The following is a 13983-nucleotide window of genomic DNA, read 5'->3' as shown; positions in this document are numbered from 1 at the left end:
TTTCCAGAAACCACCATCAACGTAGCTTTCACAAGGAAATTGTGCCAATTGTGTGTCTTATTAGCCCTAATTGTGATTTCTGCTAATCTCCCATAAATATTGAAACAATTGGCCATGTCTCGCAAGGAATTCCCCGTTTTATCGGTACAACAGACATCTGAATTGAGAGAAGCCTTATTGCAATGGGGTTTAGCCAACGGCTTAGTCATGTATCCTCCCAACTTTGACGACTTTTCGGCCAACAATGCTCCCATCACTTTGTTTCCTACACCCTTACCTAAATCCAGTTTCAAAACTGCCCAGGATGTCCAACAGCTCTTCAATGAGTTGTACATTAACTTAGTAATCCATCAAAAAGAGTGGCTTGTAGACACCTTGGAAAGTTTATCAAATTTTGACGCTGATTTCACTGGTAAGTTGTTTGAAGTGTACAAAAAGGCTGTCGCTGAGAGCCCCAATAACAAGTTGGTACAACCTATCTCTGTGGGATTGTTCAGATCAGATTATATGGTCCACGAGAGTACTAATGAAATCAAACAAATCGAGTTCAACACCGTCAGTGTTTCATTTGGTGGTTTGTCCACGAAGGTAGGCGAATTGCACAACTACTTGAATCAAGCCGGTTACTACGACAAAAGTTATTCGTACAAGTACTATGATGATGAGGAAATACCAGTTTCCAATTCCATCAACGAATTGGCCGATGGTTTGGCAGATGCAAACTTCTACTACAATGATGAAACCAAGAACACGAAAACAGTTGTTTTGGCAGTGGTACAACCAGGGGAAAGAAACTGCTTTGACCAAAGACACATTGAATACTCTTTGCTTAAGAACCATGGCATCAAGACTTACAGAGTAACATTGGAAGATGTTGAATCCAGAACAACCGTCAACAATAACAAGTTGTACATAAGGTCTACTATGGACGAAGTCTCGGTTGTTTACTATCGTTCTGGTTATTCTCCATCAGATTATGAAGTGAACCCGGAAAAGACTTGGGCCGCTCGATTATTTCTTGAGAAGTCTCAGGCAGTCAAGTGTCCTTCTGTCTTGACACAATTAGCAGGTGCAAAGAAGATTCAACAAATATTAACAAAGGAGGATAAGATCAAGAAGTTCTTGCCGGACATTTCTGATTCTGATTTGAAGAACATCTTGTCTACGTTTGTAGCCATTTATCCTTTGGACAATTCAGAAGAAGGAAAGTTGGCCAAAAAGTTGGCATTTGAACAACCAGAAAAGTTTGTTTTGAAGCCACAAAGAGAAGGTGGTGGAAATAACATCTACAAAGAGAATATTCCTGGCTTTTTGAACAGCATCAGCGAAGAGGAGTGGGGGGCATATATCTTGATGGAGATTATCAATCCTCCCAAGCATAGCAACAAAATTATTAGAAATCATGAGATATACAATGAAGATATCATTTCTGAGTTGGGAGTGTTTGGAACCATTGTGTACAATGAAGATTCGGGCAAGGTTTTGACCAACAAGACCTCCGGTTGGTTGTTGAGATCCAAATTCAGTTCCAGTAATGAGGGTGGAGTTGCCGCTGGTTTCGGCTGCGTAGACAATGTATATTTGTATTAATAACTTCAGCAATTGGATAGATGGTTAGAGATAGATAGACCTTAATTCATGATTTTTTTGATTGACTATTTTATTTATTGTAAAATCTGTTCTGCATTTTCTTTTTCCTTGAGCTCTTGCGTCTCTTTCTTTCGCTTTTGTTCAATATTGACAACCCAGAGAGCACCTCCGATGGTGTTGGTGAACATGAAGAAGATACTTAAGAAAGGGATTTGTTCAAGTAGAGTTGCAGCTATCCCAAATCCCATATAGGCACCAGTGTTGCCTCTGTAGATAGCTCTTATTTGTCGTTTGTCGAATCCCTTAAGCACAAAATACCTTGCGTGTGCCTGTAGCCCTTTCGATGGTGCTTGGATCAAAACCACAATGATAGTCCCTACAAAAGGGATACTACCAACAAACATAAGCAAAATTGCCTTGGCGATAATATAAGGAAAGGCCAACATATTGGGAAGAGCCCAGAGGAGCTTGCCACACTTGACCAAGAATGGAACCTTGACAATTCTTCTGAGTTTACCCAATAATACAACATCGTCAGCAAACTCGTTGCTCAAAACTGCATCAAATGCTATTCTTTGAACTTCTGGCATCAAGAGGATTGTGACAACAAAGGCAGAAACCAAGGCCGACTGCTGTAGAACCGAAATCCATGCTGTGAACAACCCCATTGGTCCAGTCATGAGTACCTGGATTAGTGCCAGGATTGGATATAGTAGTAGAAACGTGATACTATACACCAATAGAGTTAGTAAAAGCTGAGGGACCAACACCGTTAGATAGAATCCCCATAGATCGGGATGGATGACGAAGTAGTATAGACCCTATTGGTTAGTAGAGAAATTCAAAAGTATATGCTGGCTGATGTGATTACAAAATGTGATAATTCTTTTGGTAAACATACATAGAAGGGATAAAGGTAGGTTCCAGCTTCAACAGTGGAATACGGCAAAGTCACTAGACGATGGGCTTTCAAAGTGAGATTGTTGAGTAGATTGACTGCCAACTCGCTCATGCTTGGAATGAAATTAAGAGCAGCTTAATGCAAAAGATGGAATATAGAGAAAGAAAGAGAAGAAATCAGAACAGAGAAAGTACAGAAAAGTTGGGGAAATTTCCCTTTAAATACATCTCCAATTTTGCAGAACCGAATTGCTGCAAAAAGTGATAAGGAACAAAAGCGCAAATGCAGAACGAAATAGAGCGCAACTCCATTTCAAGCTCCAATTATCTGCCCTTTCGAAAAGAGTTTTACTAAATAAGGAGCCCAGGAGAGAGCCTGGAATGTCTACTTTCCTTTCCAAGATATTCCTTAGTTTCATATTGAATGTATTCTCTTGGATGAGTCCCTGGATTGCTTACTCTCACTACCATAGACTTGAAGGGTCGAGCCTACTCATACTACTTAGAATGTTCTTAATTAAAGAAGTTGATAAAATCTTACAATATTTCGTTCTATTGTTGACTTCCTGGTCTGGCTTTATTGCGAGATCCAGAAACTTGGGGAGTACTGACTACAAATAATGTTAAGAATCGCTACTTGGTTATATCCCAAATTTCAGTCACGTGATCTTTTTTGTTCATCGTTTGCTACCATTTGAGTTGTTTTAGGAGACAGAATACTCAGCATCATAGTTTATATTTGGTTGCCTGTACTAGAACTGTAACCAAGTCCTTTTAAATACCTAACACCAAGTTACACCTCACTATACAGCTATTCAAAACATTGATGATATATAATAGCTCACGTGATTTAGGCGTGATTTCCACGTGATTTTTGTACTGTCTGAGGGTACAGAGCCTTTTTGCCAGACATGAAAAGGTCCCTTGGCCCAGTTGGTTAAGGCGTGGTGCTAATAACGCCAAGATCAGCAGTTCGATCCTGCTAGGGACCATTTCTTCTCTAATTTGTTAGGGCGTGTGGCGTAGTTGGTAGCGCGTTCGCTTAGCATGCGAAAGGTCTCCGGTTCGACTCCGGACTCGTCCATTTTTTTAATCAGTTACGTTAAGACCATCCATTTCTTCTATATTATTTTTTTTATGTGCTATCGATTATCAATGACATCTGACAGTTGGATTTATGGAACATTACATGGAATATATATCACCCACGGCATTATCATCTCTTCTTTGTATCATTCTAATTTTCTTGAAGTCTGCAGGTTCAATTAATCAGGGAGATGAACAAATTGAAGCGTAGAGATAGCAGAGCTTATAAGAAAAACTTGCTGATACAAAACTTGCAAACAGATGAAACATCTACCGAGGTTATATAGATAAATCTACAAATAACAAAAGAGCATATTTTGGACAATTAACTAATTAAGGACACAACAGAGAGAAAGGCAAGTTGGTAGGTTTTTATAGAAAGGTTGCGAATTCAATAAAGTTCGAGAATAGCAACCTAGAAGAAGTAAAATCTAAAGAAATAATGGCTCATACATATATAGAGTAGTCAGTTACATTGGAGGATACCCTTAAAGGAGAGTCAAAATATTGACAATAACCAAGACACTATTGCTCTCTTTCTTAACAAATTGCAATGTGTTCCCGACTAACCTAAACTTTATGAAATGGTTGCAATTTTTTCAGGAGCCTTTTTCTCAGGAAATGGCATTTACTATTGAAGTACAACTTATTGAATACCTAAGATATAAATCTTCGTCTAATACGTACTGAAGTGTGGAGGAAATACATTTCACGTTTTTTTCACGTAGTGGCAATCATTGAACGTACTAACAGCTATAAACTAGAGATAAAGGCCATTATGGATAAAATTATAAATCAGGTGATAATAATCAGGCGATCAAAATCACTTTTTTTTTTTTTTTTTTTTGAATACACCATATATTAAACCTATGTAAACCATACGAGAAATATATAGGGGCCTATTGGGCCTTGAGTGAAATACTTCATAGTGAACTATTGAAGAAAAGAGTATTCAAGGGAGAAAATGCAATTAAGCACGAAAAACTGATAATTTTGCAATCAATTTGACAGTGTGAGACTCCTGAACAAAGTCAGTATACTCACTAAAAACCCATATGAAGGAGAAAATTAGAGAATAAAGACATAAATTAACGAAGCGTACAATTGGCGAGTATCCATTCTTCTAGTGCCGGCGTGTCCATCTGCTGGCGCCGAGCCAGAGAGGTACGTCGTCGGAAGCGTAGAGAAAGAACCCCATCAATATACTCGTTGATCTTGTACGCAGAAGATCGATCAATCAGAGGATTGGCAATCACAAAGGAGAAGGAGCGAAGGGGAAGCGAGTAAGAGTTCCAAATATGAAGTGTGACAGGACATTCAAAGATCACATGAACCATGGAATCAGGAACCTGTCCACATAGGAAACAGTTCCCGGGATTAGGTTGAGAGATAAAATGGGGGTAGTGAAGCCGACCAAGAATGAAGAGATGATAGGGTTGTAAAGCACCAGGGCACCCTTTCTGAAATGAGGCAAGTTTGGACCAAAAGGTGGACCAGTCTCGGTAAGAGGGGGAACGAAAATTGGAAAGTCGTGATGGCCATGATGGTATAACCGGGGTCTTATCAACTAGTTTCTTGGAAATACTGTGGAATGAAGTGGCTGGGTCAAGAGGACGTGATTTGGGGCCCTTCTCCCACATGAAGGAGATAGTGTCCTGAGACCGGCGAGGAAGATAAAGCTGAGAAAGTTCAGCAGGAGAAATATAAATGGCCAGGTGGTAACTCGAGAAATGAACGGTAGAGAAGAGACGGAACCACGCCTGCAACCAAGACCGTGCTGGAGCTGGAAGACGGCGAAGAGTGTCCCGATAAAGATCGACCACAAGGTTTTCCATACCGTAGATAAAATTGTACCAGGGATAATGGAAGTGACGAAGGGGTCTGCCGGGAGAAGGAGTACAGTAAAGATCAATCGTACCTCTGAGGGTGCGGTCAAGCGTTTTTTGTAATGCGATCTTAATGGCATTGAACTCAAAATTGTCACTAGTGTGGAGAAGTTTAAAAATTTGTTCCGCCCGTTTTCCTTCAAGTTGATTATGAATGTTAATCATTCCGAATCCACCCAGGGAGAGGGGTTTGCAAAGAATCGAGGGTGGTAAATTGAATCGAAATTTGTTACAGATGGTATCTTCAAGCGAGGAAATAAGTTGATAAGGAAGTGGAGAGTGAATGTCCTTGAAATAGAGGGTGGAGAAGATAAAGCTGCCATAGAGTTGAACAGCCTGGGCAATAGGAATGTCATCGACTGGAGTGGAGCGAATTTTGGCTTGTAAGAATCCGATATGTTTGCCCCATGGGGAGGATAAGCTGTTGTCGTAGTCTGATAGGGCAAAAGGAATTCCTAGATATTTAAACTTATCAGGATCAAAAGGTTGTACCGGATAAGGAAGATGTCTTAAATAGTCAGGAGGAGATTGATTGGTGAGAGAGTAGACAATGGTTTTATTGGGATTTACCCGTAGGGAGGAGGCACGTTCAAATTCTCCTAAAAGCATGAGAAGTGAAAATTGGTCGAAGAAGGTATGAGTGTAGATAATCACATCATCCGCATATGCTGCGTATGTGAAATGACGTTCCGCACAAAGGTTGTGATCAAGAATAAAGTGAGTTAATGAAAAATGTACTCGAACTAGAAAAGTTTCAAGAACAAGGTTGAAAAGAAATGGGGAAACAGGGTTGCCTTGTCGGGTTCCCATGGTTAAAGGGAACGACCGACTTTTGAAGCCGTTGATAAAGAGCTGACCGTATTGTTGGGTGGTAACGGCCATAAGAAATTTTATGATGCGAGGCCCAAAATTGGCCTGTTTAAGGGTTTTGAGAATAAAGGGATGGTGAATACTATCGAAAGCCTTGTGAAAATCGATCGAAACCAAAGAGGTATATTCGTCATAAGAACGGGTGTCATTGTGTTTCCGGATATGATCAGTAATGGCACGGAGATTGAATATGTTTTCATTAATATCGCGAGTTGGAATAAATCCAGCTTGATCGCGTCCAATCAAGGTGTCAGAGACCTTATTGAGGCAACGATTAATATGAAGGGAAAGAAGACGCAATCCTGTTGATATTAAGGAAATTGGTCTTTTATGTTCGATAGCGTCAGACCGTTTCTTTTTATGAAGAAGAATGATGTTAACGTATTTCATGGAGTTTGGTAATTTTCCGCCTGACATGAGGTGGTTACCGACTTCGGTTAGAGGTTTGCCAACTATTGGCCAAAGATCTCGAAGTACCTGGAAGTTAATGCCATCGTCTCCTGGTGCTGATTTGAAATTAACCAGTTTGAGGGTAGATTCAAGTTGTTTGACATCAAAAGGAGTTTCAAGGTCATTCTTTTGGGTTGTGGTGAGCCGAAAGGGAAGATCAAGAAGGAAGAAATCTTGTTCGGATAGATCAATATTTTTAGGAGGTCGGTTGAGTTTAGCGAAGAAATTGTATGCCAAATTTAGGATAGTGGGAGTGGTGGTGGCGGTCTCACGTTGTGCATTGGTAAGACATGTGATTATAGAGTCGGTGACCGGCTTCATGAATCGTTTTGATGGATCTGGTTTAGGTTTTGCGGATCGGGGAAAAGCATGTACAAGATATCGATGAAGGATATGAACCCTTTCATCAATTTCTTTTAATAACATGTCCCATTCAATGGAAGGGTTACATAATGGAAGATGACGTATCAGTAAGATAGACTCAAGTACGAAAGGATCGGAAAGAATGTAAGCAGGAAAATTCTTACGGGATGTTCCGAAAACGATTTGAGGGTGAGTAGAAAGAAGAAGCGTAAGACTGACTGAATCATGAGTTGAGTTGTTGATGATGGTTTGGATGTCACATGATAAAAGATTTGGTAGTAAGTGTGAGTTAATATGGATGCGATCTAAACGCCTTGGGGATAGTCCATTCCTGACATTATTTGTGAAACGTATTTCATTTGGATGTAAATGTCTGAAGCAATCAAGTAAGCTGAAAACACTAGAGAATTCAGTGAACGCAACACGAATTTGTACCTCTCTAAGCCAGGATGAGTGGGGTTTGAAAGCGTCCAAATCAGGGTTAAGAACATGGTTGAAATCTCCCCCGACAAGGAGCTGGGTGAAATTATGATGAGAACGTATATAATTCTTGATTTTTGTGATCATTTGGGTTTGAGGGCCAGCTTGGCCAGGTTCAAGATACATATTTATAAGTGTATAGGGTGAGGAGTGTCCTTCAATCATGAAGTCGACATCACATGTTCTACTATCAGTATCTGAGCCAATGGAAATGGAATTGTTGCTAAGAATAGTAATTTTCTTGTTGAGAATCGATTTTTGAATAACAATTGCACTTAAGCAGCCGTAGTATGGAATTATCAATTGAAGACCCCTTCCAGAGAGGTGGAAGCGGAAATGAGTGAGAGCTTCTTCTGATGCGAGACGTAGTTCTTGAATAAGTAAAATGTCAAGGAATTTAATACGATTGAAAATATGAAAAATACGGTCGCAAGCGTATTGAAAATGACCCTTATGTTCAATGTTTTGGGTGCAAATTTTTAAAGTATTTGCACTATGGGCAATTGTTTGATTTTTCTTTTTTGTCATTATATTTTTTTTTTTGATTTATGATTTTTTGAATAAAGGTTTTCTTTGTTTTTTGATTGAATAGTGATTTTCAGATAATAGTAAAGAAGGAATTGAAAATAAATTAGTGATAAAAATGAAAATGAAAACTGGAATTGAAGTACACTCTAAGGTGTGTAGGGAGGTTCCAGGTGACCTCCCTATCCGCTGCCAACAATGAATAATCATTGTGGCAGACGGTTTGGCTCATTGTCAGACAATGAGCCAAAAAGGGAGGAGGAAGGAAGCATAGCTTGTGAGTCCACTTCAGTTGAACTCATATAGCTAGTGGATTCCCTTCCTGTGTTCGTATGCTTGGAAGCATGTGCATCCTGTGACAAAGAACGAGTTGTAGTAGAGCTAGCTCGCTTTCTAGTGTTTGGAGAAGGCGGAGGTGGGTCTCGGTTAGGAGATTCATCTCGCTGTCTGGAAATAGAACTCGTTGGGGAAGGAGGTCTGGACAGAGCATGTCGATTGTGTGATTGTTTTCTAGTGGTCCTGTTGGCTTCTGAAGCAGGGAGAAAACCGTCCTCGTCAACCGTCACTGGATTGGTGTGTTTGAGGATGGATTTCGGCTGCTTTGTAACCGTAATGTTACTTGAACGTGAAGGGCCTGAGGAGCCTGGAGTGCCTGAGGTGGAGTTGACAGTGATGGAAGGATTTCTGATGAATTTCTGGGCTTCTTCACGTGTCACTTGATAATGAATTGGAGTCGTTGGGACCTTACATCTTGAAGTTGCATGTTGTCTCAGTCCGCAGAGACGGCATTGTTGGGCAACAGTACATTTTCTTCGGGTATGGTCAAGGGAGTGGCAGTAAGTACAATGAATGCAATCACTTTGAATTTGAAAAGACATATCCTCAAGAACTGGTTTCCTGATAGTGGAAGGAGGAGCTATCAGTCCTTCAAGTTCAATTAGGTAATGATAAATAACATTACCATATATTTGTGTATTATGACGTTTCACTTGTTTGTTTGTGGGTGCATCTGAGGCAATGCGTTTTCCAACACCCTTAAGAAAGTAGTCCATATACGAGTTTGCACCTCTACTGTATAGCTTAGGGAGTTTAAAACTGCCTAAGATATATTTTTTCGAGGTAGGGGGTCTGAAAGTTAGCTTGAAAGGTTGTTTAGTGATGGGATGCTGAAATTCAAGGTCCTCTACGAGGTTGATTAATTCTCGTTTCAATTTTGTTCCAGCTGATTCATCGAGAGTACACAATGGAATTGGAAAACGGATGAGACCATTGTCAGAAATTTCGAAGGAATAGCAATAACAAAGAAGATCAAGATGATGGTCGAGAGTTGCAAGATGGTCCCGATCATCTTTATTGAGTTGGGCGATTTCTTCAGGGGAATTATCGATCATGTAGTCTTCTTGCGAGACTTGCATCTGGGCTTCAAGATCTTCATGTTGGTCAGCAAAGAGGGAGACTTCGTCACACACTTTGTTTTGGATGCTTTCGGCAAAAGCTTCACTGAGTTGAGGAGAGTAATCAGGAATACGACAGGAAATCGTGTCTCCGACGGTTTGTTCCATGCGGAGAGAGTGAAATTGGAGTTTAAGAAATTCGGGAAACTGTTCGAGTCTTTGGAATTCAAGAGCAAAAGATTTTTTGGAGATGGGTTGCGATGAAGTCCTCTTAGAGAACTGAGCAGCCATTTGGGCATAGGTGGGAGTAGAAGAAGAATTTTCTTCATCGGAGAGATTTTGCAGCCATTCTTGCTGCGATGATTCTGCGTTCTGCAGGCCATAAACCTGTTTATCTGCGACAGAGTCAAGGGTGGGGTCGATGTCGGTGTCGTCGGATTCCGCATCACGCGCGACATTTTCACTCGACGAAAAATTTTCATTGTCAAAAGCTTCAATAAGGGATTTTGTCATAATAGGTGTGCTTCCTGCGTCGCCAGCAGCGCGATTGGAGAGTTCACGAGTCGACAAACGACTCTGCTCACCTCGCGGATTGCTGGGGGACTTACGGGGACCCAAACCAAGCGGTGGATCGGCCATTTCAAAAAGAACGTCACGTGATATATGATTGGTACTGCTGCAAAAGAGGTATTTAACTGTATCCAATAGGGCGTGTGGCGTAGTTGGTAGCGCGTTCGCTTAGCATGCGAAAGGTCTCCGGTTCGACTCCGGACTCGTCCATATTTTTTTTTTGAATATTGATCCTCTGGTTTGACCCTATAGTACCCATGAAGAATAGTGATGAATTGAAACATATCCGGCGAATGTTAATACTCTCTTTTTTCTTGCGCAACGGGTTCCGGAGACACCGAGCAGTGGTAACTGAAATTCATTTTCTAATCTGATTTGACTGCGAATACATCGCCAGCTGAATCTTCTTACTCTCATGTTTCTCCATGAAGTACTTAATCATGATATCCTTAATGTATTTGATTTCAAGGAAGCAGTATTGGGACTGTCATGATGCCTCACTCCTTATTCGGCTGGCAAACTCAGCCATAATTAGTTCCCCAAATTCTCTACATTATCCTACGATATGCCAATTCGTGAATTTGTATTGATATTTACAAGAATGCACAAGTCTGATATCTTCATCAGCCTTCCTAATATACAAGCATGGAATCTTTCTCATACTCTGAATCTCTCCAATTTGTTCAACTTACCAGCAGTAGCAGCATTGTTTCTGGTACCTTGACCACGTACTGGTAAACCTTGAGCGTGTCTGAAACCGGAATAGGAGCCAATGTCTCTCTTCATCCTGATGTCGTTGTTGATCTTCTGCTTCAAATGACCTTCCACAAGTAAATCGGAGATTTCTTTGTTTAAGTCCATGATTTGGGGTTCTGATAATTGGTTCATTCTCATCTGGGGGTAGATGCCGACTTTAGCACAGATTCTTTCAGCAGTCTGGTAACCGATTCCAAAGATGGCCTTGGCCAACCCTATCTGAAACTTGTTAGTATGAGTTCAAAACTTGAAATTCAAAGAGACTACATTGCTGAAACTTATCAAGAACCTGAAAATTCAAAAATCTGAATTAGTTGATATTAAGTATTTCTATAATTGCAAATTTGAGCCGATTCTCAACGCGGTTTTACGAGATACATACTCTGACCAATGAGTTGTGCTTGATAGACTTCCCAAAGACGTGGACACCCATTGTTGTGTTGTTTTTGGAGGCAGTGGAGTGGAAGCTGGAATTGTACAATCCATGAAATTTCTAAAATTTTCAGTTCTGGTGAGTACTGGAGGATTCGCAGTTTAGGGCAAACTGCATAAATTAAGGCTCAAGATGTAAAGTGTATCATGCCATATAGTAATGGTCGCACTATGATCACACTAGCGGGCGTAACCTGCAATATCTCCATCTTATCGAATGTTCAGCATCTCCAATTGAATTCATATCTGCTTTCTTTATCTGAAGAAAACCTACCAATTTGGAATTCTTCGTGGAGAACACTACGATTCAGGAGACTTATTTACATTTACGACCAAATTCAGTACTGAAACTTCGATATGAGCGTTCCTTCTTTTATGCCCCATGGCTCAAACCCACAGACAGCCTCTTTCACCTGTAATACCTGTGGAATCAAGTTTGTCACGGCAGAGTTGCAAAGACAGCATATGAAGACCGACTGGCACCGGTACAATCTAAAGAGACGTGTGGCGGAGTTGCCATCGATCACCTCAGACGTTTTTGCCGAAAAAATATTGAACCAGCAAACTTCTCAGGAACCTGCTGAGGAGGACGAATATGGATTCTATGTAGCCCGTAGAAGGACCAAAGCCACCGGAAATGGCAGGCAGATCACCAAGAAGTTGATCAAACAACAGCAAAGACAATTACACGAAGCCAGAGGAAGACCAGAACAGTCTGAAGTTGTTTCTGGATCTTCCTTGAGAGCAGCTAGTCCTGCGACTTCCATAGCTTCGGAGTTTTCGCAATTTTCACTTGGTGATTCCGACCAACTTCATGAAGTGGCTTCTACCACAGAAACAGGCTCTGAGTTAAACTACTCGGAGTCGGACTTCACTGACTTGGAAGGTGACTTACTAAGCGAAGAAGACGAAGTGGAAGACCATGATGCAGATGTAGAGTCGGAGTCAGAGTCGTTGCAAGAAATCGAATCTATACCGATCACTCATTGCTTCTATTGTGGGGACAACAACCATGAGGTGGAGAACAATATTAGACATATGTACAGTAGGCACGGGTTGTATATACCCGAAAGATCTTACTTAGTGGATTTGGAAGGGTTGCTCCACTTTTTGAGCGAAGTAGTTTCTATAGACCACGAGTGTTTGGTGTGTGGCTTTGAGGGTAAAAACTTGGAGAGTATCAGACAGCATATCTACGCCAAGGGTCATTGCAAGATTCCGTATGAGAGCAAGGAGGAAAAACAGGCGATGGCGGAGTTCTACGACTTCTATACGGAGGAGGAAAAGCCGAAGAGAGCTAGCACTTCGAAATCAGTTGCATTTAAAGAAGTTGATGATCAAATACTTGTGGATGTTCATGAAGATGAACAAAGAGAGGAGGATGACGATGAAAATGTTGATGATGACGATAGGATGGCAATCGACAACGGAATCAACGACAACTACTCCTTGGTTCACGTAGACAGAAGCGGGGTAGAGTTGACATTGCCTACTGGCTCGAGAATTGGCCACAGGTCCATGGCAAGATATTATCGCCAGAACATCGCCTTGCCCACTGAGCCCAGTGAATCATCCAAGACGGTGGCTCTTGTGGATCGTAGATTTGCATCGGGATTGTCTGCATATCAAGTCTCGAAGGAGGAGAAGGAGATCAGAAAGATCGAGCTGCAGGTCAGAAACAACTACGAGAGAAAGACCAAGAACAGGAGAGTTAACTTCCAAAAGCATTTCCGTGACGAGCTCTTGGGACCCATGTAGATGATAGATATATATATGTACACGAATATCATGTTATGTTGGAAGTAAAGGGCACTAAAAGAAGTAGCATGATATCAACAACAAAGACTCGAAGTAAGTAGTATCGTACTATGAATTGAATGAGATGCTGAAACCACAAGTAGGGATGAAAAGAGAATGCGAGCTGATTGGCAATAGAGATGAAGGTAACAGAAAAAATGAATGAAAAGAAGAATGTTATATTGAAAAATAGAACATAATGTTGATTTGAATTAGCTAATTCAAGTCCTTTTGATGAAAAATTCATAAATGTTTGCTATAACGTCTTTTCTGAAAAGACCAATGTTCCATATTTTAATTGCGGTACTGTTCATCAATACAAATAGACTTTTATATGTACAGAAATACAAAAAAAAGAAAATGAACAGATCTAGGAACCTCTATTTCCACTCTAAATGAAACTGACTGTGACAACCTATCCTACTCTATTTTTTTTTCCAGTTTTGGGCTCTATAGAATGTAACCCTCCCTTATCTGACAAATTGCAACGACTTCTGTATGGCTGCAACATCTCAGGGCGCGTGACTCAGCGCTTACGTAACCAAAGAATCTTATCGAATTTTCTTTCTACGATCACACCAAACTACTTAGTAGGATTTTGCATCACTGTAATTATATGGAATCTTGCTCCACATCGCCACTCCACAAGACATATTTATTCACTAAAGATATATAAGAGAGTATTTTCTTGTTTCCACAATAGCAAGATTGCTTCCTGACCAAAAGTTTTAAAATTCATTAATATTTTGATACACTCAAAGATTTTCGAGGTCTGGAAGAATCGTTCAAGCATCACCCCATAGAGTATCATTCCAAATTATCGGTACAAAATACATAAAAGATACATTGAAAGCTCCTTGAAAGACTCACTCAAAGCTATCTAG

At 40.6% G+C, this 13983-nt stretch overlaps 4 protein-coding genes across 4 annotated transcripts; 2 read left to right on the top strand and 2 right to left on the bottom strand. All coding sequences in view use genetic code 12, as the record gives it.

Annotated features, from left to right (window-relative positions):
• Positions 1-114: 114 nt before the first annotated feature.
• Positions 115-1590, top strand: GSH2 (glutathione synthetase; the record flags this gene model as incomplete). Its single annotated transcript, XM_001383897.1, has 1 exon — positions 115-1590. One exon carries the CDS (start codon positions 115-117, stop codon positions 1588-1590), a length of 1476 nt encoding a protein of 491 aa, XP_001383934.1.
• Positions 1591-1664: 74 nt separating this feature from the next.
• On the bottom strand, positions 1665-2312 carry PICST_43245 (predicted protein; the record flags this gene model as incomplete). Its single annotated transcript, XM_001383559.1, has 1 exon — positions 1665-2312. A coding segment is annotated over one exon (648 nt), but the record flags the coding sequence as incomplete, so codon positions are not given.
• Positions 2313-10771: 8459 nt separating this feature from the next.
• Positions 10772-11303, bottom strand: PICST_57353 (putative mitochondrial 37S ribosomal protein SWS2; the record flags this gene model as incomplete). The annotated part of the gene is made up of 2 exons (XM_001383558.1): positions 10772-11089; positions 11253-11303. 2 exons carry the CDS (start codon positions 11301-11303, stop codon positions 10772-10774), a joined length of 369 nt encoding a protein of 122 aa, XP_001383595.1.
• Positions 11304-11659: 356 nt separating this feature from the next.
• Positions 11660-13060, top strand: PICST_56847 (predicted protein; the record flags this gene model as incomplete). Its single annotated transcript, XM_001383896.1, is given in 3 exon segments — positions 11660-12235; positions 12254-12655; positions 12683-13060. 3 exon segments carry the CDS (start codon positions 11660-11662, stop codon positions 13058-13060), a joined length of 1356 nt encoding a protein of 451 aa, XP_001383933.2.
• Positions 13061-13983: the final 923 nt, after the last annotated feature.

Source organism: Scheffersomyces stipitis, chromosome 3 (assembly GCF_000209165.1).
Source record: "Scheffersomyces stipitis CBS 6054 chromosome 3, complete sequence".
Classification (NCBI taxonomy): domain Eukaryota; kingdom Fungi; phylum Ascomycota; class Pichiomycetes; order Serinales; family Debaryomycetaceae; genus Scheffersomyces; species Scheffersomyces stipitis.
The sequence above is the reverse complement of the archived record's forward strand: the minus strand, read 5'-3'. Positions and strand labels throughout refer to the sequence as shown.